The sequence below is a fragment of the Mustela nivalis genome (assembly GCF_964662115.1).
Source record: "Mustela nivalis genome assembly, chromosome: 3".
NCBI lineage: Eukaryota > Metazoa > Chordata > Mammalia > Carnivora > Mustelidae > Mustela > Mustela nivalis.
In genome coordinates, this window is record NC_139022.1 from 108658451 (window position 1) to 108682568 (window position 24118).

General features: G+C 42.7%; 1 protein-coding gene across 3 annotated transcripts in view; it reads right to left on the reverse strand.

Annotated features, from left to right (window-relative positions):
* PCBD2 (pterin-4 alpha-carbinolamine dehydratase 2) overlaps nucleotides 1-24118 on the reverse strand; it is a 51879-nt gene that overhangs the window by 11967 nt on the left and 15794 nt on the right. The window contains exon 3 of one of the 3 annotated variants that reach the window (XM_082725807.1): nucleotides 16914-16972. The exons of the other annotated variants lie outside the window; for them this stretch is intronic. Coding sequence (XP_082581933.1) covers nucleotides 16914-16972 — 59 coding nt within the window. The remainder of the gene's footprint in view (nucleotides 1-16913; nucleotides 16973-24118) is intronic. 3 annotated transcript variants of the gene reach the window in all.

Below are 24118 nucleotides of genomic sequence, written 5' to 3' on the forward strand. Positions count from 1 at the left end.
CAGAATATCACTCGTGTTTTGGGCACACTGGTCAACTGCAGAAACGGTAGGGTCAGAGACAGAGACTGAAACATCCTAGCGCTGCTATTATTCCTAGCTATGTGACCTCAGAAAGCTCACTTAACATTTGAAATTATCCTGACTTTCCTAACATGTAAAAATGTAAAAATGGAGTATGTACCAGGCATTCCATCAGGAGCTCAGTTAATGCTAGTGATTATCATCATGAACAACACTTTAATTCTATAGCGTCTGAAGCCTGGACAGGAAGAATTCCCTTCCAAACCCAGCAGAAGAACCATTCAAGACCAAAGAAATCCACCCCTGCAAGGACGAGAAAATCCGAAACATGCTAAAAACTGTTTCTCTAAGTGGGTATCCTCACAGAAAGACTTCCAGTGGAAATGGTAATTTGACAGTGAGCATCTGCAGCCAAGCAGGTGACTCCTGTGTCCCTGAGGAGCCAGACTAAAGACCTTACCTGAGGACCGCCCCCTAGGCTGTCCAGTATGTGTGTCTGGGGACAGTCACTACTCCCACTAATCCCAGGCCCCAGATCTAGCTGCCACCTCCTTGATGCACTGCAGAGCGGGACATCTCCAATAACTCAAGCCAAGAATATCCGGCTCGGATCTTAAAACTGGCTTCCCCAGGGCACTAGAGACAATGCCCACAAGGTAGGAAACAAGCAGCTGGCTCCACTGTGCCCTAGGCTAACCCAGCGCCCCTTCCGCTGCTGGTAGTAAGTACACTACCTGTGAGGCAGCACGCTCACTTCTACACACAGCCCTCAAAAGCTGTGCTCACAGGACCGTAACATTCCAGAGCCTTACAGAAAAGAAGTTCTTAAGTCACCATTTTTGGCAATTACCATAATATCCCAAACAGCCATATGGAAAAATAAGATAGCTTTTAGCTAATTACATGGTACTACCTTCAACATACACTGTTAAATGAAGCAAGGTGCAGAACAGTTTTCTTTTGCAGAACAAGGACTTATAATTACATAAGTAAATTCCCCCTGAATTCCCAGGCCAGGAAGACTAGTCTTTGGCGGAATAGATGCCTACTAGTATCCATTCTTCTCCAGGCAGCAGAGTTGAATTAACATCAACCCCTCTACCCACAATTTTACCTAAGAGCCCATCATTTCTGTTCCATTGTTAGGGAAAGTCCTCTAATTAGATAGATATCATCTATCTGATGTGTGCCCAAGAAGCATTATGGACAAGACGATCACAGACTGAGAATATCTTATCCCTGAAAAGACACGACTCATTTCTGAATTCCTCTGCACCTAAGCGTAAAGTACATTTTCCCACATCAACAGCCGCTACTATGGGGCATACCAACAGCTCTGACTGATGAGCTCCTTCTAAAATTTCTCACGATCCTTCAGTTTTGCTCTCTGGGATTCAGCACCTTTCACCAGTTTCCTGTCTGTCTTTTCCCTCTAAAGCTGAGTGAAACACGGGTTTCAAAAACACTCCAACAGGAATCCACCAGAGAAGCCATTTACGTGGAGTTCCCTAATGTCCAGTAACTTCTGATGCCTCCCTGTTCCCTATAGTTGCCCACCACGGCCAGCCAGCCGCTTGGGAAATGTCCTGCTGGAGGCTGTCTTTCCTAATCAGCTGGTAATCCTTGTTCATTAGCTTTCAGGGGTCTCATGAGGTGAGAGGTATGGCAAAGACCCCCAGAGTTTTTTGTTTTGCTTTAGCAAACTAGAATTTATGAATTAGGGACGCCTGGGTGGCTCAGTTGGTTAAGCAGCTGCCTTCGGCTCAGGTCATGATCCCGGCGTCCTGGGATCGAGTCCCACATCAGGCTCCTTGCTCCACGGGGAGCCTGCTTCTCCCTCTGACTCTGCCTGCCACTCTGTCTGCCTGTGCTCGCTCTCGCTCTCTCTCTCTGACTAAATAAATTAAAAAAAAAAAAAGAATTTATGAATTAAATTCTTAAATAATAAGAATTTATGCTCCTTGGCATTGTCGTCATTATAAAGTTTATAAAAATTCACACTTTTATAGAAAAATACTCTTAGGCTTCAACGTTATGCGTCCAAACCACTAAGATATATGGACTGTCTGGCCAAAGGCATTTTTAGAAATCAAATAATAGGCAAAATGGCAGTGTTCTCCCGATCTTTGCTTCTTTACATTCTGCTGGCTCCTCTTAGGAGATGCAATTAGATGCAACTAGTGCTCACACTGTGAAATTCCAGTGTATATCTGACATGAACTTGTTCTGCCCTATTCTTGTACCTAAGTTTCAAAAGACAGAGAGAAGGCTAAAAAGCTTCTGCTCCAACTGGAGTATTTTAAATTAAACTGCAAGTCAAGATCCGCCAGCAATAATTAAAAGGGTTGAGGAAGAGAAAAAGGGCTCAGAGCAGAAAGAATACCCACTCCCGCAGCACAGGGCGGGGAGAGTGGGACTCCAGGAAAAAAAAAAAAAATTTAAAGAACAAAGCAATACCTAATTTGGCTGAATTGTACAAAAAATACATGTTCTACAAGCAGTACACATTTTGTAAAGCAGAGCCTCATGTCACTTTGCATCACAAAATATCTGAATGTATAAAGAGGTCTGTCACAACAGCAACAAATTCCTACTTAGTCTTTCCTCTGCTTCCTTCTAAATGGGATCAATCCTCCTTTTAACAGTTTTTCAACAGAGTTTTGGCAACATGCGCCAATATTTTCTGTGAGAAAACTACATCACCCAAAAATCCTCAAGCCTGATCAGACATCCTGATAATTTGGCAGAGGACCTCCAGTGATAGATGGCTGCAATGCATCACCTCAACCAAACAGTCTGCCGGAACCCTTTCTCAGAAAACAGTGCCAATGCAGAAGCAGCCGGTGAGGAAAGAGATCCATCTCCTAAGTAGTCTGTATTTATTTGTTTCAATGTGCACACATAGGATGTGAACTTGGAAAGGTCCCTGAACCTGTCAGAGTCTTCAGACACTGAGCTAAAGCAAACCACAAATATATTCAGAATTTATCCTCAATCTGTTATGAAGAGGCTTAAGGAGAAACCTTCCTATGGTTAATGGATTGAAACTAGGGACTTATTCGTTTCTGTGTTTTAAACCCTATTACTAAAGAATTAAAGAACAAACTCCATGCTGGAGACACACACAGAGTAAAATAGACTTAGCACTTACCCTGCTTTTGGTATCAAAAGACTCAGAAGGTCTGGCGGATGGTGTCATCTCATCCTGAAAAGTTCTAATCCCAGCTCTGTCTCATTCTATGGTCTGCAAATCCTAAACCTTGCTCACCTCCCCTCATCCCTGTAAATCAGAGACTGCACTACTTCATATCACTGTGCAAGATCTCATAAAAACACAGAGTGCTCTGCATGCTACTGTGAGACACCAAAAAGGTTCCAATCTGCTTGAATCCTACACAAAGTAATTTTATGCCATTTTTTTTTCCGAATCTAGAGGATTTGCTCTGTGTGGCCAAATCAACTAAGTTGCATCCTCGACACAAATGAAAACATTTAAGTGTCTGTGATAAAAATTCACCAAGTAGGCTAGTAATTTAGGAAACAGTAACAAACAGAAGAAACATTTAAAAGAACAAATGCTAACTTAGGTCAATTCTTTCTGCCATACTCCTATATAAATTACCTTAGCTTCGGCTGTTGATCAAGTTGGGCTTTTTTGGGTTTGGGGTATTTTTTTTTTTAATCATTCATAATACCCTGAGTTGGAGCGGGGGGTGGGGAGGGCTTGTTTTCCTGGATGCATCTAAATGGGCAAGTTTGTTTTCCCTCTTGAGAAGGCTCCCATTTAGTTCCAGCCCAGAGGGGCTGCCATCTCTGTGCACGTGAGGGCTGACCGGCAGGCAGCACACAGCAAAGCCCCATCTCTGCACCAAGCCCCCGCACACTCACTTGCAATCCCAGCAGAGGAAAAGAACTGGCTCTAAAACCCCAGGACAAAGAAAGCAGAGAGATACTGATGCAGTGGAAGCGCTGTGCCATTTGAAGCAATTCCTAAAGAAGAAAGTTCTTCTCTTTCGTTCTTATAAGTTTATTATTTCATACCTTATGCAAATCATACTTTATATATTAGGCAGTAATATTTTAGAAATACTCAAGTCAAATTAAAGGCTTCAATAGCCTTGCCAAAAGCACTGTGATTTTCCTATAAAAAAATTATTCCAATTTGTTGATCTTACATAGGATGAAACATACTGTAACAATCTTCATAATTTATGTCCTGTTGGGACACAATGATTTAAAGTAACATAATACAGAGCCGCATCATGGCTAATCTAAACCACCTGACCAGATAAACACCAGCTTCCCTTCTCTCTTCAGCAAGGGCATTTCTGTTTATTGTCATATCATTTCCTCATTCTAGGAACATGCAGAATAAAGGCAGCCAACCTGCATTTCAGTGGAAGGCTAAGCTGGCCTCTCCCATGTCGGGAGGTTTGTGCACACACAGGTACCAGTACAATGTCAAGGGCTTACAAGACAGAAAACAATCCAGGAATTCCACCCTCAAAATCATTTACAGCGAAGCAAATATGGATTCAACCAGTACAATCTGGACCAGGTGTGGTGTTATAAACCACAATCTTCAGGTTTGGGGTTTTTTTGCTTTTTTTTTTTTTTAAAGTCACTGAAGAGGTAATTCTTTCAAACAAATTATGGGGCTTACTATGAGCCAAATTTTTATAAATGTTTCAATCATGCCTCTTGCTATGTGCACAGGCACTCATGATCTGATTAACTAAACTGGAACGCCCAAATTAACCAATGTCTTTTTGGGGCAAGGCATCTTGGTGGAAGAGAAAGACAAAGAGCCCCCACAGCAGGACCTCAGCCATTTCTGGTGCAGACTGCAGACTGCGAGGTTTCTCCAGGGCCCAAATCCCTTCAACCCTTCTCACAGATGCAAACCTTACTGGGCAGAGCGAGCCTTTTCAGGGGGACTTAAGGGAAGGGTTTAAAGTTTCAGTCGTGAAAGAAAAAGTGCAGGAACACATGTGCATTCAACAGATAACAATTCCCTGAAAATATTTTAAAACAAAACAAAACGCCTGTCTGACCAAATTTTTATAAACTTGGTTAGGGAAGAGGAAAACAAACAATTGTTTAAGGATGGTTTCAAATACTGCTCTCCGCTATTACTGAGAATTTTCAAACGTTTTCATGCTCCATTGGAAACAGCTCTGCTTCACAAGCTGTTCTTGCCTGTCCTGCCAAAGAAATGGTCTGATACACTTTATTGCAAGTTTATCGATTTGCTTACCCAGGCAAATATATATAATTATCTCTGCCTATCAAGACTGGGGTACAATAGGATTCCTCCACTGAAAGCAGGGAGATGATTAAAAACCAATGGGAGGAGATGGGTTAGCAGACATGAGGCACATGCATCCCCACCCAGCCCCACGGCAATGGACACTGCGACACCCTGACCCAGTGCCACCAGTCCCAGATCACACACAACCTGAGCCAACCTGACTGGAGCTGTCCCTCACGGAGATGGGTATGGGAATGGACACAGCAAGCAGATACATTTTTGGCACAACCTAGAGCCCTCTGATTTGTGAAATTCAACAGAAAATATACTTTGTGAAATCAAACAGAAAGTAGCCTTTTTCAGACAACAGACATTCAGTAACTTGGGCTTGAATTTAACACTGTGCAAATCTGTACAAATTTAAGGTAACCAATTATAAACCTTTACTGTTACTGATGGCATTATCAGTTAGCACTAACCAACAGTGAGTTCTGGTAAAAAGTGGTCTCTCGCCCTAAGGCACTCACACCTTGGACTGAGAGCCCACTTGCTAATTCTTGTTTTCAGTATGTTTGCACTGTATGTACATCGCCCCACACTTCCCGAACCACTTCAAAATCAGCTCACGTGGCTCTGAGGCCAGGACGACTTAGGTCGCTATGGATTTCTCCAGCCTCATGCAAAAATAGGTTTCTCTGACGATGAAGAGCCTTGTCGATGAGCTACAATGTGACTGTCCCCAAGCCCTGACTTCTCACAATCCTGTACATTAACTTTGTTAAGAATCTGTACCCCAGAGAGGAATCCCAGCAATTGCATTTTTAGATGTCTACCCTAAGGAAGCTCGCACATCTGTACACAAGGAGACACAAGGATGCGTGTTATAGAACTGACAGCAATAATGAGCAGTGCCAAGAATCAAAATGTCCATCAGTAGGGGAATGGATAAACTTGGTCAACTTATTCACAATTTTATTTGATTTTCAGAGGAACAGAAGATTTAAAAACAATCTACTAGGGATATCTGAGTGGCTCAGTCAGTTAAGGGTCCTGGGATCGAGCACTGCATCAGGCTCCCTGCATAGTGAGGAGCCTGCTTCTCCCTCTGCCTGCCACCCCCCCTGCTTGTGCTCCCTCTGTCTCTAACAAATAAATAAATACAATCTTTTTACAAAATAAAAATAAAATAAAACAAAGAACCATCTACTATATGAGAAGCGGTGTAATGCATGGAGGGAGTATTAGTCTAGGAACCCAAAACCTGGGCTCTGTACCCAAGCCTTGAGCAAGCTACATGGCCTGCTAGGTTAAGACTCCATCTGGACACAAGGAGGTGAGGTGTACCAATCACAGATCACAGTGCCTTCACACACACAGTAACGCTCCATTAAAAAGAAGAACAGCTAATAACTATAGCAGGTTGATCGTTCCTATTTTACAGAAGAGAGAATTGAGGCTCCAAGAGGGTAAGTCACATGCCCAGAGTCACACATCTCACAAAAGGTGAGGCTGGGATTCGAATGCAAGTACGTCCAACTCCAAAGCCTCCATGTGTATGTTTAGGACAAATCCCTGATGGTTATACTTTTTCCATTTCTCTCCTTTACCTAAAAGCTAATTAGAGCAAAAACCAGTTTTCTATAATTCCTGTTTTCTAAGTGTAACTACAAGGGAAAAATTAAACATAACAGAAACTTTAGAAAAAGGAAAAACTATTAAATTTTTTTTTCCTGTGCCTTTTCCCCCTCAACTGTCATGATACTGTGTACCTTGAACTTTCTTATAACATTAAAACAACCTACTGATTTTTCAGTTACCCCCATGGTCTTATTTCTTTTTAGAAGCCACACAATCTCAGAGAGAATGGGTAATCTTCTCTTTGAGAAACTATTTCAGGTACATGGCTCAAGCATGTAGGAGAGAGACAGGGACACCAAATAGCTCTTTTTAAGCCAGGCCTTCTGAACATTAAGACTCTTTGAATTCTCTACCAATACACTGTGGAGTTCTAAAAAGCAAAACCAGAAGAGTAACTATATAATTTGGGGTCTATGGAATGAATGAGAAGTCTTTCTTTAAATCCTTTTTTTCGGGGCACCTGGGTGGCTCAGTGGGTTAAGCCTCTGCCTTCGGCTCAGGCCATGATCCCAGAGTCCTGGGATCAAGCCCCACATCGGGCTTTCTGCTCAGCAGGGAGCCTGCCTCCTCCTCCCCTCTCTCTCTCTCTCTCTGTCAAATAAAATAAATAAATAAATAAATAAATCCTTTTTCTCAGCACCCAGTGACAACATTAGATAACATGATAAAGTCCTATTTAGCTGAGCACCTATTAAGATTTTATTTATTTATTTGACAGAGAGAGATTACAAGTAGGCAGAGAGGCAGGCAGGGACTGCTGAGCAGAGAGCCCGATGCGGGACTCCATCCCAGGACCCTGAGATCATGACCTGAGCCGAAGGCAGCGGCTTAACCCACTGAGCCACCCAGGCGCCCAACTGAGCACCTATTAAAACAACCAATTAGCTCAGGTACTGTGCCAAACCCATGAGAAACTGAACCTGTAAAAACAAAAACTCCACCCACCAAACTTGAAACGACAGGGACATTGTCATCCAATCTTCCAATCTGCAGAGAGTCTGCACTGTGGAAAGATTCCCAGAATTTCTATGGGACCCAAGTTCTTATCCTCGGATACTTCTTCCAGCCACACACGTGCCTGGGACGTGCCACCCAATCTTCATGCCCAGCTACCCTATTTGTTCAGGAGAGGACCACTCGCTAATGGGCTGTGGAAAGGAGGAGTCAGCATACGTAACTGCAGTTATGTATTTCTGTCTCTAGTGCTTAGAGAAAAGAGTACAGATCTCAGATGATCTGTGTCTTAGGCTTTCAAAATTATGATGCTGGTAGACCATAATCATAAGGTCAAAGTCTCCATTACCCCATGGGTCCGCCTAATCTTCCTCAGGCACCAAGGGCAAATCTGGGGGACATGCCTGCCCTGGTGTTCTGAGATGTATTCTTCATGGAAATCTTGACAATTGTAAGCAGCTCCAAATCCAAACACAAAAGAATATGGAGAGTGTGCAGGAGGTCAGAAGTAAATTCAGGGTGGTTCTGAAAGATGTGGAGCATCTAGAGAGCCACGTTTCATGAGACCAACAGGGTTGAGGCCAGCAAGGACAGCAGCGGTTACCTGGCCCTAATCCCCAAGGCTCAGAAAAGGATGCCTTGCAATTTCGAGTTTGAATTAATTTTCTTTACAAAAGAGATGTTCTGCTTTAACTTTAAATCCTTCTGGGGGCGCTTGGGTGGCTCATCATTAAGCATTTGCCTTCAGCCCAGGTCATGATCCCAGATGCCTGGGATAGAGCCCCAGGCTCAGTGGGGAGCCTGCTTCTCCTTCTCCCCACACTTCCCCTGCTTGTGTTCCTGCTTCCCTTTCTCACTGTGTCTCTCTCTGTCAAATAAATTTTTAAAATTTAAAAAAAAAAATAAGTTAAAAAAAAAAATCCTTCTGAGCCCTGCAGAATGTTATGGAAAAGTGCCTGAGTCGTCCTGTGACACAGGAAGTCCAGAAACTGAGAAGGGAAACGTGTGCTTGAAGTACAAACCTAGCATGCCCACCTTGAATACTTACTCCTTCCCCCCCCACCCCAGCCTTGGCTTCCCTACCATGGCAGGAAGGGGGCAGACCAAGGATGGCAGGGTTCCTCCCACTAGGTGATGTGATGACCAGAATACAGAGATAAGTGATGTATTCCTTGATGATTTAAAAAAAAAAGATTATTCTCAGAGCACAGATTTGGGGGTCTCCGTAAGCCAGCAAACATGCTATTTTAGAAGGTTTGTTTCTTCATGTTATTTTGGGAAGAATCTAGAGTTTTTTTTCTGGCATAAATGACCTATTTGGGACCTCAGAAGTGTTTTTACAAGATTTGGTAAAACTTTGAGGTAGTTAAGTATCCAAGCTATCTTTCAGTTCCATATATTGGGAGAGTAGACCACAAGTCATAATGATCTGTCCCAGCCTTTCCAGAAAGAGTACTTGTGAACCTTCTTACATGTTTCATCTGTTGCCTTCCTTACATGCAATGAAGGTTTTGGGCCTGGAGATTGTGTCTACTTGTGGTGGAGGCAGGATGCAGGATAGGATTTTAGTAGTCTCTGCTTTTTGGCACAGACTGAGGTGAGGCATTACTCTTTCTCCTGAATGCCTTAAGATTTCAGCTAAAACCCCCTCAAAGACGATGAAGGTTCCTAGGACTCAGATGACCCACACACGTTACATGGGCATAACAGGTTATGGATATAAAGTTCTAAAATTTCCACAATCTCAGGGAAAAAAAAAAAACCTGAATGGTAGAAAATCAGTGACTGGGGGCATCTGGGTGGCTCTGTGGGTTGAGGCCTCTGTCTTTGGCTCAGGTCATGATCTCGGGGTCCTGGGATGAGCCCTGCATTGAGCTCTCTGCCCAGCAGGGAGCCTGCTTCCCTCTCACTCTCTGCCCGCCTCTCTGCCTACTTGTAATCTCTGTCAAATAAATAAATAAACTCTTTTAAAAAAGTTAAAAAAAAAAAGAAAGAAAGAAAAAATCAACAATTGTATCAAGATAAGCTTATAATAAAGTTAGAAATCTTGTCTGGCCACTGTCCATACACCACTTTCTAAGAAAGCAGAACAATATCGACCAATGAGAGAGAAAGTTCTTTTTTTTTTTTTTTATAATTTTTTTTTTTAAGATTTTATTTATTTATTTAACAGACAGAGATCACAAGGAGGCAGAGAGGCAGGCAGAGAGAGAGGAGGAAGCAGGCTCCCTGCTGAGCAGAGAGCCCGACGCGGGGCTCGATCCCAGGACCCTGAGATCATGACCCGAGCTGAAGGCAGAGGCTTTAACCCACTAAGCCACCCAGGAGCCCCGAAAGTTCTAAGTTAGTATATTCTCTTGAAATTCAATACTATTCAGCACTCTCATTAAATGTATACCCTTTAAACAGTAAATATGATCAGGTATATTTCAAATGTGATTTTTTGAAGACTAAAAACACTTGAAGAATGGATTTACTTGAGACACCTGGGAGGCTCAGTCGGTTACGTGTCTTTTTTTTTTAAGATTTAAATTTATTCATTAGAGAGAGCATGCACACACAAGCTGGAAAAGCAGCAGACAGAGGGAGAGGGAAAAGTAGGCTCCCCCCAGAGGGGGAGCCCAATGCAGGGCTTAATTCCAGGACCCCAGGATCATGACTGGAGCCGAAGGCCATCCAGGTGGGCGCTCCTGTGCATCTGACTCTTGATTTCAGCTCAGATCACGATCTCAGGGTTGTGAGATTGAGCCTTCCACTGGTCTCCGCACTGGGCATGGAGCCTCCTTCAGATTCTCCCTCTCTCTCCCTCATCCCTCCCCTCTCCCTCTATTTAAAAACAAAAAATAGATTTAACTTAAGAAAAATCTGCTCACAACTAAGGATAGAGAAGATATAAGTTATATTAATATAACAAGTATTTACATTCCCTTTAAATAAAGCTTTTGGCTTTTACAAGTATAGGTAGGCCTTACTTCATTGAAAAGCTTAAAAAATTAGAGGTAAACAGATTTTTTTGATGCAACACCTTTCTGTTGCCACTTGTGAGTTTATGAGTTAGTAACAAGTCTGGTTCCTTCAAAGCAAATGGGAAATGGTTTGGGCTTTAACACAACAATTTAAAACCTGGTAATAAATTCCTTTAATAGCATTCTAAATATACATATTAAAAGTAATTAAACTTTCTAAACCAATGCTTGAATTTCAGACAGCATTCAAGCATTCCTAACTTCATAACCTGCTAACTCTATCCCTTCCCCCTGCCCTGCACCGCCTCAGCACAAGCCCCCCAGCCTCTACTAGCACAAAATTAATTCAGAGGTTCATTTCCATTAGCCAAACGCCAATCCAAATTCCAGTCCTGGGCTTCCCAACTACCCCCCACCAACACCGAAAAGCACCATGTGACTGTCTCTGGTCCAAAGGGTGGGGGCTTCTCGAAAGGGTGACACCACCCAACCCGGAAAATCAGCAGTAAAACTCCGGGTGCCACTAAGAGCCACCCCGTATTACAGAGGTGAAGCGGTCAGTAAGTGGAAAAGCTACCTCAGAATATCTCTGCTGCCACTTCTCAGTAAGAAAAATCACTTTTAAGAACCAGTCAAAGCTCCATGAGAGGGGAGAGGCTCACCGAGCCACTGTCGGGTTCCAGTGTGGTACCCAAGGTTGGTGGCCACAGGACCAGAGCCTGAGATGCGCATTACGATAAACACTGCAAGGCAGCAACACGGTTGGCACAGAGGCAACGAAACTGCAGACCAAGAAGCAAAAAGCTCGAGCCCCAACGCTCACAAAGCTAAAACGTTTCCTCGTGTGAGAAACAGAACCACCACTAACAATTTTCGGAAATAATGTTTGAGTCTTGGCTCAATTGGATAATTTTGTTCTGCACCAAAGACAATTCCATTCAAATTCCCAAAGTCTATGGGTAGATCTGTACTAATTTCAAGACATAGTTTCCTTCCAAGCCCAAAGAAATGAAAGGCAGAAACCAGCGAAAGAAAAAAAAATAGTAACAACATACATGAGAGGGTTTGCCATTTTATGAAAAACAAATGAAGAATTACAGTCACATCACACTGATAAACTGAGAGGCTGCCAGTGGTTTTCAGGTCAGATGTAACATTTTAACAAATGTGATTGTTTGTGAACGAAATAATTCTGATCAAAAACTTAATTGCAGCCAAAGTGAGCCCTGGGCTGTGTCACCATAATCCACTCTGACAGGAAGCAGTGAGTGGAGATTCCTACTGTGAACGGAGCACATGTGAAAGGTCAGCTCTGGCCTGGAACTTCAAAACCGTTAACGTGTAAAACAGTGTGCATTAGAGCCCGGAACGGCTAACCACTGGATTAGCGGATGTCCGCTGTGTGGGTCTGATGTGCTTTTGGCAGGTAATGGTTAATTTGTAAATAGGCAATGTATTGTGACTTTCTTCTGTGCCTCTTCCCAACCCTGGTCAGCAGAGCCCATTCTTAATTACAGACCCAGGGTATTACAATATTAGATAGATGACATGGGCTTGTAACAAAGTTTTGTATTTTAAAAATTAAACTTATTTTTTAATAATTTGGTAAGGAAAAGTTGTGTGTCACTAAAAAAATGAATGTCTGCTGATATAATGAGCAAAAAAATGTTTCATGTAAAATCTACTTGTCTATCCAATAGCAACTATATTATAATAGCCAAAATTTGCCAAGCAAGGATTTCATTACTAGAAATCTAAACTTCACTTAGATACTATCATCTGAAAAAAGTTACATAATGTTGTTTTGCATGGCTTAAAACAAAATTCTAAATAAAAATCCAGTTCTTATCACAGCTTTCATTCCTCAACATGAGATGTTAACTTATGAAAGAATCAGGCTCAAAGTGCCTTCTAAGTCAATGCATGCAAAAGTACCTCATACATACTCTGAGCTATCAAGTTGGCCCATTTGACTTTAAATTAGCCATTTCTCCCATATCTAAACCACTTCCAGCAACACGACATTAATAAGAGATAAAAGCTGACACTGTGCACTTCAATTCAGTGATTTTAGGATTTAACTCATTTCTGAGTTGAGAGGAAATAATACTTATCTTTGACAATAAGGTTTTCCAAAATAAGCTTTATTTCTGTTCAAAATCAGCCTTCTAAGGTGGTGTCTCTCTGGTGCCGGACAGATGCAGCTGTTGGGCCCTCTTTAGGCTAAATCTAGGGATATTGACAGAGGCTCTGTGGCAAGGTAGCCACATGGCCAGCACTCTCATGATTCCTATCCCCTTCAGAACATCAAATGACATGTTTAAAAACAAAACCACACACGGGCTTCTAAAGGCAGTGGAAGATGGAGGAGAAAAACTAGTGGCCAGCATAATTCCTCATGTTTCCACTTTCCATACACAATCTGAAACCTTTAACATATCGGGAAGATTTGGGATCTCCTCAACAGTCTGCCCCTCAAAGTACTGGGTATTCAAATATACCAGTCTGCTGCTCTGTCCCCAACAACCCCCTGGCCCCTAGGCCTACAACACTGTCCCTGCCCCCCGCCCCCTGCCAGGAGCCTACAGTGTGATGGAGAAGACAGAAAGGCCAACCATGAAGACCTAGTACGGAAAGGAGGTAGAGGACTTCAGAGCCAAGAAAGGCTGTGAGAGACTGGTGCTGGGCACACCCGTCTTCCCTCTTCACCCCTCTTTTCCACAGACATCTGAGTAGATACTGCCCTGCCAGTTACCCTAGGAGCTGAGTATATCATAGGTACACACACAGGAAGGAGACGTCATGATTCACCAAAAAAAATATTTTACAAGGCTCCAAACTGGTCATTACGGTATTTTTTCATACTGTTAAGTAACTAATTACACCAGGTAACACACTCAATGTATAATTTTGCCCTCACTCAGAATCATTTCTTCCACTCACCATAACATTTTCAGCCCAATTATTCTTGGCTACCCTTCTTCTTCATCAGTGAGGCTCAAGCTCAAAGAAGCTTACAAAGGTCCCTCCAGAAAGATGAGCAACAAAGCAGAAATGCCTCCACACTGAGTTCCAAACTAACGTGGATACGCCCACTCAGGGTCAGGAACCCCATGCTGCAGTGCTGCATGCCACCCAACCCACAGGGTCAACACTTAGGACGCTCCCTCTCTCCCAGGAACAAGAGGATTGCTCAGAAACGGTGCTTATTTCTTAATGGCTTATATTCGTTTATACGTTAAAATAGTGAATGTCCAGAAAGCTGAATTTATATTTTAATTCAGTTCTGGACAGACGGCTGTATGGCTCAGTCATTAAGCATCTGCCTTTGGCTCAGGTCATGATCCCAGGGTCCTGAGATCAAGTCCCACATGGGGCTCCCTGCTCAGTGGGGAGCCCGCTTCTCCCTCTGCCTGCTGCTCCCCCTGCTTGTGCTCTCTCTCTTTGATGAATAAATAAAACCTGAAAAAAGGGGGGGCACCTAAGTGGCTCAGTTAGTTAAGCAACTGCCTTTGGCTCAGGTCATGATCCTGGAGTCCCAGGATCGAGTCCCACATCAGGCTCCTGGTCAGAGAGGAGTCTACTTCTCCCTCTAACTCTCCCCCCAATTCTCTCTCTCTCAAATAAAATCTTTACCAAAACCATTTAGAATTATTATTATTATTATTCAATTCTGGACTGTGAGTTAGTTTTCACAAACAAAGAAATGTTACCAGCTTCTTTTTAAGGACCCACATTCAAATGGGAGGACACTGAAGAAATTTATCATTCAATTCTTATTTGTAGAAGCAGATTCTCTGTAACTTGTAAATTATTGTGATTTACAGTGAATCATTATTGTATCCATAAATGCTGGAAAGTTGGTGAACAACATGATATAATGACACTCCAAAACAATTTGAGAACTGCAGGTGCACAAATCATAACATGTGGGAGATGACTCAAAGGATAATGGGGAATAAAACAGTTTAGGAAGGGTCACATGGAGGAGGGAAAGGGGCGAGGGCACACACCCCAATTTTCTAAGATGTCTGTAAAACCACACTACTCATTTATAGGCAGATGCAGTGGGGCAGGCAGGCATGGGCCACAGAGTCAACAGCCACGTTCAAACAAGCAAAGGCAAAATGCTCCGTAATTTACAACAACCCAATCACATCGCTCATTCTTTTGAGGTTAAATGCTACTGACATAAGTTCCACCTGAATCCAATCAATGTGGAGACGTTGAGAAGATTCACACGAAAGGACTAAATTTGTCACAAATGGGTTGGTTTCCGATCTTAATGTAGCCAAGTTGCTTTACTCTGACCTCCATTGAACAAATCAACTTAATGGGCACTAGGAGTGCTATAAAACTTAACAATGGAGTGATTTTTAACTTTTAAAATATAGTTATGAAGCAAAATGTTGGATAGCTTCTACAATACTGGAAATCAAATTAAATCTAGATGTTTTTTAACAGTCTTGACAGATATAATCCTAGTTACCATGTAAATTTATGGTAAGCTGCTGTGATATTAGCCACAGGTGCTACTTTTAATATATGAGCCGCATCTGGCTGGGAATAGAATTTCTCAGAGGACTGAAAATGACCTCACTATCAGACAATGGAAGGGAAAAAAACAAGACCACTGTGGCATATAAAACGCTGAAGATGTGGTCCACAACTAAATATTTCACATAAAATTCATTTTAACTCTGCAGTTATAGGTTAAAGGATATTATGCTTTCAATATGTAAGAGGCGTAGATATATTTCAGCCAAATAGCCAAAAGATTAAGAACGTAAGACAGTTATGAATGCCCTGGCTACACACAGAATGCTGGTTTTCCAACCTTTGATCAATGTCAGAAAAATGATGCAAGAAGACTTGAAAAGAAAATTCTTTCATGGTTCCCAAGAATGCAACGTGATTAGACACCACCGAGCATACCAAACCAAGATGTGACAATTACTGATCTCCATGCAGCAGCAGCTCTCCAGTGCCTGGGCAACATCACTGGCTGGGTTCTTAAACTTCTGTGGAGTCATTCATCATGCCCAAGAAAACATTCTCATCAGGCGAAGTTTTTGAAAAATCACTTCAAGTAATTACCATTCTGAGTTTAAAACCCACCAATATCACCCACAAATACAGGCAGAGAAGACAAGTTTCTCTTACCTCTCCAACTCAAAAGTTAAAAGACAAGTATGTAGAAAACACGGGATTGTTTCCTTTTCAGAAACCCTTCCTGAGCCATTTGAATGCCACCATTTGCCAGAGAACTGGCAAGTGTGGAGATGTGATAGAGGGTTTACAAAGATTTAATTTCCTATGAAATAACTCTTCCTGAATTAAACAAGCCTTCTTTATCTGGAAAAAGAGAAAAGAGAAACATTTCTTTGAAAATATTCCCTACATCATTGCACTAAGCTGTGAGAACAGAAGCTACAAAGCCCTATAACATAAAATTTTCCTTCTGACCTTCTCAAGTAACTTGAAAGGGCTTGACTTTTTAGCTTCAAGAGATCAGCTCAATCTAGGTGATGATTTTTCTTTTCTTTTTTAAACAAGTAACTTGATCCAAACCTGATCTGCGAGGGCATCAAGACCCTGAGTATCTTTAACAAGAAGAACCCAGTATGACACCCCTGATGCTTCTGTGACCAGCTGGAAACAAGAATATGGATCATTTAGAAAAGGTAGCTCACAAAGCCTCATCTGTGAGATGGTTAGTCACTGCAGAAAGGGACTGGTTGAACTAAATATGGCCTTTCTGTGCAATGGAATACTATATAAATATCCCACCATTAAAAGTCATGAAGTAAAATATTTTACTGACAGAGAAAAATGTTCCCTATACACGAAGGGAAAAAAGCAAGTGAGCAAACTACATCTACAACATGACCCCAAATATATATGCATACATACCTATGTACATAGTCATAAAATACAGATTCACGTATACTGCTTTTCAAACAGGCAAAAGGATTACAAGTACATCTTGCTTCTTTGTACTTTTTTTGCTTTCCAAATTATAAAACACAGTATACCATCAAGAAAAAAAAAAAAGTTATATTTTATTAACAAGCTAAACATACCACACGAGTGTAACTGGTAGCCATCGTTCCCAGAAGAGCAAGAGGGGCCTGGCTGATGCCTGTGGGGTACACAAGCCATGCATACATGTTAAACCCTTCAAGTGAAACCTTGCAGTTTTAAGTAAACAGCAAGATGGAAGAAACTTGTCCTCAAGCTAACATAGCAGAATCTCACTTTAAGACACTGAGAAGTACAATGGCCCTCTCTTCTACACATCTGTATCCACAGCTATGGTCAGGGGCTCAGAAAGCTGGTGTCTCTCAGTGCAAGACAAGCTTACCCTCTCTACACAGAGTTGTAATTTGCCAAGTAAAGTTTGCTAATTAGCTGCTCTCTGCAGACCTTATATCTGGAAGTGACTTCCCTCTCCAGGTACAAGCTGACTTTCATCCGGAGTCAACTTAGGGCCAATAACTGAATGATCAAGTATTATAAATGAATGCTATCAGGGCAAGGCATGGGGAGCCATATAGCAATTTACAGGTCAAAAGTCAAACAGTACCTGGCTTCTCTTTTCTTCAAAATATAGCCTCCTTTAGGCCCTCCAAAATAGATGTTTTATCCTAAACAAAGAAACAGATTCAACTTTGAACTCAACAGCAGAGTTGTTCATTCAGAGGTCTAAGATGTTCGGAAATAAAAAGGCAATCCACATCCTGAATTATTCCACAAACCTTCAAAATCCAGATCTGTGTTAAACAAGAGCTTTGGCCTTAGGGCAAGAAGCCCAGCCTGGGAGGGAAACCCACTGCCTCCTTCCTCTGTTAAGTCTGAGCAGGGTCCTTAACTTCCCTCTTTCCACCATGACCAAATTGGGTTACAACACCTAACCCTGTAAGAATGCTGGGAAGCTTCAGTGAAATAGAAAGAAGGAAGGAAGGAAGGAAGAATGAGAAAAAGAAAGAAAAGAAGGAAAGAAAAAAGGAAGAAAAGGAAGGAAGCAAGCAAGCTACATCATCTTCCAGGTCCCTAACAGAGACCCACTATCACCCTATCAAATACTCCTTAGTTCATAAACATTTCTGTGACTCTCCAAACTCACAAAGACAACTGGTGTGACTGCATTTCAGGTAAATAACACAACACTGAGTGTTACCTATATACACTGGCACCTGGGTGGCTCCATCAGTTAAGCGCCTGACTTCCGCTCAGGTCATGATCTCAGGGTTCTCGGATTGAGCCCTGAATCATGAACCCCCAAGTCCCAGGCTTCCTGCTCAGTGGGGAGTCTGCTTCTTTCTCTTCCTCTGCCCCTCCCCCTGCACGTGCTCTCTCACTCCCTCTCTCTCTCAAGTAAATAAAATCTGTTTAAAGAAAAAAAAGTTATCTGTATATAGAACAACCCTAAAGCAACATTTTTCATTTAATTAAAATTTCTAAAAGTAATTCCTGAAAAACGTACCCAATGAATTTATAAATTTTTCTACCTAAAACACCAGGAAGTTACTATTTTTTTAAAAAGTCAACCAACAGTAGTAGACCAATGAACACAGAAAAATTAAAAAAAAAAAAAAAAGGATCTAGGGTTAAAAGAATTGTCTTGAAACAAAAATGAATGCCTAATCAATATTAGTAAACAGGCCTAGGACAGTATCCCAGCAAGACATTTTGTGGAAGCTTGGAAGAATCTTCCATGAGCTCTCAGCACACCGAAATTCACAAAAGACAAAAGTTGTGGGTGGCTGAAGCTGTGGAGCCCAAATTCCAAGTGCTAACCTCAATCTCTCATTATTAGAGGCAATTTACTACAGATGCCCGTCTGCGGGCATGCCTGTCTATAAGGGCCCCACTTCCTTCTCTGATACTTCCAAACCACAAGCTGCACAAAGACACAATCAATTCTGTTCTGGGAAGCGCCAGCAGGCCATTTACAGATGATCCCATCGTACTCAACTACTTAGCCACCAACACCACCAGTCACCATTAGGAACCATCTGTGTCCAAGAGTAAGGAAAAGAGGGAGGGGACAAGTCCCTGGTGAGAAAGGATTTTAGGTATATAAATAACCTGTAGGAGACAAAGAGATGAAAAACATAACTCCCTGGGACCAAGGGCACGGGCTAGGACCACCTATGGTGAACCCAATCAAGGGACCTCGTGCATTCAAGATACATGTAAGTCTATCTAAATCAAAGCAAACAAGCAAAACATGTACACGTACGTAACACTGGGCTGGGTACTGTGAGAAATGTACACCAGCACAACCTGAGTCTCTGCCCTCAAGGTGCTTGATTCTTAGGTGGGGAGAGACAAAGGTGAGTAGCTACATCTCCCGGCTGCAAGATCTAATCGGAACTTAGTCACATTCTAATTCTCCCACCAGTTCATTGTTTATGTGGGCAAACTACTTCATCCCTTAGCCTTGGCTGCCTCAACCCTTCTAGCTCTAATGTTCATCGATTCAACCTCAAAAAAAGGCTGAAAGAATACCACAAACAACACAACCCAGAATGGAAGAACCAACAAGACTAATGTCTGTGGATACAAAGGACTGTATAAGGCACCTGAGCTCCGAGTCCTGCCAGGGCTGGCCTGTACCATCACATCATCCAGCCACCCTCACCACAGATGTCATTGATGACATCCATGCCACTTAATACAGTGGTCATCCTTTGGTACTACTTGGACTCTCAGCACAACTGATTCCTCCTCCCTTTTAAAACACCATCGTTAGGATTCTGTGATAGAGTAGGGGCCTGACTGTCTTCCTGTTTCACTAGTAAGTCTTCTTCAGTCTTCTGCCAGCTCCTGCTCTTCCTTCCAACCCCTAAACAGACTGCATCATGATCCTTCTTCTCTCCTCACATTACACTTTCTGCCTGAGTGGTCTCTTCCATTACCTTGGCTTTTTTACACACATACCTAAGACTTCCCAGCTACCCACAACCCAGACCTCCACTCTAAGTCCCTAACTCAGACATAAAACTATCTTAAGTTGAAGTTGGGTATCTCCCAGCAACTCACACTTAACAATGTTCCAACCAGGAGACTTCCATCTCAGCACCCCCACCATGTTCCCCTCTCCCATACTTCCCCAGATTAATGAATGCCACTTCTGACCACCCGGATCCTCTAAAAGTCTTTTTTTTTTTTTTTTTTTTTTATTTGCTTGACAGACAGAGATCACAAGTAGGCAGAGAGAGGAAGGGAAGCAGGTTTCCTGCTGAGCAGAGAGCCCAATGCGGGGCTCAATCCCAGGACCCTGGGATCTTGACATGAGCTGAAGGCAGAGGATTAACCCACTGAGCCACCCAGGCGCCCCGTCTAGAAGTCATTTTTAACACTCCTTTCTCTTCTTCCTCCTCACCCATTACCACTCCTCCCTAGTCAGAGAATCTCAGGTGCTCCCTTTATAAAAGGTATGTGTGGCACCACTGGTCCCTGATCATGTGAGCTCCGAAATACAGCTTCAACCCTCTAGCTCTCTGCTTGTCCTCTGTCACTACGACAGTCCACAGCCCCCTGCTGGGTCCACCCTAAAGACAGGTATCACCTGGATGACTGCACAAGCTCCTTACTATTCTCCCTATACAGCCTTTGTCCCCTCCCTCTTCCACTCCATCCTCTAAGGAAAGGCATCAGTCCTTCACCCTCCCCCTCTACTTTCAGGATATCATCCTTCCCTTTCCACCCCTCTGAGAGTCTCATGACAACCTTTCTGCTTCCCATAATACTTCACACTTGACTCCTAGTCATCTTCCCACCATCTTTGCTTGCCACTGTCATGGTGCCTATGGATGTCCTCACAGATGCTTTCAAGTGTATCAACAATGCCAAAAGGAGAGGCAAACACCACTTTCTTCTTAGACTGTGCTCCAAAGTCATTGTCGGGTTTCTGACTGTGAAGATGAAGCATAGTTATGTTGGTGAATTAGAGGTCATGGATAACCACGTCAATCAGGAAATGGTCAACCTCAGGGGCAGGTCAGATCAGCCCTAGATCTGATGTGCAACTCAAAGATCTAGAAAAACAGCTAAATAGGGGCTCCTGAGGGGCTAGTCAATTAAGCCTCTAACTCTTGATCTCAGCTCAGGTCTAGTTCTCAGGGTCCTGAGTTCAAGCCCAGTACTGGGATCCATGCTGGCTGTGGAGCCTACAAAGAGAGGAAGGAAGAAAAAAAGGCTAAATAACCTGCCTTCATCCTTTTGATTTCATTGTACTGACAACCTCAGCTGGCATCATGGACCACTGAGAATCAAGAAGTAAACATAGGAGGGAAGATCCCAGGATTCTTTTCCTAGGAATGTAACACATCTGCGCATATAAAATGCCTCGGGACCAAGCAGTAGGTGGGAGAAAATGCATCAGCTTCTCAGCTCCTTAGGGAGAACTTTCGTGAATTAGGTCTTAACCATTATTCTTTCTCATAACAGTCTTTTCTATTGGAGGTGCAGCATCCATTCTGGCAAATGGTTGGCAAGTGATTGGGAACTGCCTGAGGTCAAGTTCCAAGTCCACTGGACTAGCTGTGGGGCTTTGGGCAAGTCACTTAATCTAAACCTCAGTTTCCAATCTGTAAAATAAGAAAAACAGTCTCTAGTTCACAGGGTTTTGTGAAGATTAAGTGAATAAACACATAGAACATCCTTACAAAACAGTGCCTGGCCCAAGGTTTAGGTGTTCATTAAGCATTAGCTACTAGGATTTTCCTTCATGGCACTTATCATAACTTGCAATTATACAGTCATTGCTTTATTTATGTTCTCCCTCCACTCCAATTTCTAGTGAGCTCCGTGAAAATGGAGACAATATCTGCTTTGCTCATCACTGCACCCCCGGGGTCTAGCACAGTGCCTAGACTATGTAATAGCTTATTAGTGCTGGGTGTATGTCAGGAAAAACTTTCTGGAAGTGGGTGAGATGCAGACATACGAAAAAAAGATAGGTGGGATGGAATAAAGAAGGTGAAGAACAGCTTAAATAAAGGTAGGAAAGAAATGAACCAAGATGTTCGAGGTCTTGGCTCCAGCTCCAGCATTGCCACTGTTTCCTGCTCCCTCTATCTGAACCTGTCTCCCCACTTCTTCAGTGAGGAGGATGACTAAGTGACCTCTTAGTTCTAATCTCTAACAGACTAAAGAGGCCTCTGGCAGAGAAATTACGAGAGGTAGGGTTAAGGGCCAGCCTGTGGGCAGCTCTGAAAACCTCTGAACAGGGGAACCTGGGTGGTACAGTCAGTTAAGCATCTGACTCTTAGCTTCAGCTCAGGTCATGATCTCAGGGTTCTGAGATCAAGCCCTGAGTTGGGCTCTGTGCTCAGCAGAAAGTCTGTCTGGGATTCTCTCCCTCTGCCCATAGCTACCCACCCCCCAAGCACACCCTCACATGCTCTCTCTCTCTCTCTCTCTCAAATAAATAAATCTTAAAAAAAGAAAAGAAAACCTCTAAGAAGATGGTGTTTTGGGGCCCCTGGGTGGCTCAGTCATTAAGAGGCTGCCTTCAGCTCAGGTCGTAATCCCAGAGTCCTGGGATCAAGCCCCCTGCTCTGCGGCGGGGCCTGCTTCTCCCTCTCCCACTCCCCCTGCTTATATTCCCTTTCTCACTATGTCTCTCTCTGTCAAGTAAATAAATAAAATCTTAAAAAAAAAAGAAGAAGAAGAAGAAGATGATGATGATGTCTTGTAAGATAAAATAGGAAGGAAATGGGATTTTCTGAGTAGAGACCAACTTCATCACACCAAAGCAACATAACTTTGCTATTTTAAATAATACTGCAATAAACATAAGGATGCAGGGAGGTAAAAGGCTGTAAGAAAGCTTACACAGGAACTCAAGGGGGAGACAAGGTGAACCCAGACTAGAGCACAATCTTGGGGAAAGACACTGAGTTCTCAGTAACTGATAACCAAGATAGTTCTTCACTTTTCGGTCAAGGTGCTCAGGAAAATGGTGGCACTGCTGAGAGTAACAAGCAAGTTGGAGGAAAGAAAGGTAAGTTTGTTTTCAGATACTCTAAACCTGAAACACTAAACTCAGGAGAGACAGCACCACAAGGACCCACCTTTCCAATCTTCAGTCCATCTCACTGAACCACACTTAGTGCTCTCATTTCCCCAACAGGTTACAAATAAAAAAGACGTGCCCCGCCCCCGTCCTTGACCTACATACTTCCTTAGCCCCTTCACTCAAAAAAACCTATCAGACTTTTTCTTTTTTCCCCTACCTATTGTCCACCTTTCTCCAATTCCCTCTTTCCCCACCCTCCATCTCTGGTAACCACAAGTCTTGATCACTTTTTATGTAAGTCCTTTTGTTTTCAGACTCCACGTATAAGTGAGATCATACAGTATCTATCTTTCTCTGACTTATTTCACTTAGCATAACGTCCTCAAGTGGTAGGGTTTCCTCATTTTTTAATGACTGAATAATATTCCATTGTAATATATACCATATCTTTTTTTTTTAAAGATTTTATTTATTTATTTGACAGAGAGAAATCACAAGTAGATGGAGAGGCAGGCAGAGAGAGAGAGAGGGAAGCAGGCTCTCCGCTGAGCAGAGAGCCCGATGCGGGACTCGATCCCAGGACTCTGAGATCATGACCCAAGCCGAAGGCAGCGGCTTAACCCACTGAGCCACCCAGGCGCCCTACCACGTCTTTTTTTTAATGTTTATTTTAATTTCAGTATCATTAACATATGGTGCTATATTGGTTTCAGATTTACAATATACTGATTCAATAACTCTAGGGTACGGGTGCCTGGGTGGCTCAGTGGGTTAAGTGACCTACTCTTGGTTTTAGCTCATGTCATGATCTAAAGGTCGTGAGACAGAGCCCTGCAATGGGCTCCACACTGGGCAGGGAGTCTACTCAAGGGTCTCTCCCTCTCCCTTTGCCCCTCCCCCTGCTCCAGTGCCCACTCTCTACCCCCCTAAAATAAATAAATAAATAAACAAGACGGTTTTAAAAAATTCTATGTATCGGTGCTCATCACAATAAGTGTACTCTTGTTCCCTTCACCTATTCCCCTCACTCCCCCACTTGCCTTCCCTCTGGTAACCATCTGTTTTTTCTCTCAAGTTAAGAGTCTGTTTTTTGGTTTGTCTTTCTTTTTTTCCTTTGTTCATTTGTTTTGTTTTGTAAATTCCATATATAAGTGAAATCATATGGTATTTGTCTTTCTCTGACCGACTTATTTCACTTGGTGTTATATTCCCTAATGCCATCCATGTTGTTCCAAATGGCAAGATTATGGCTGAATA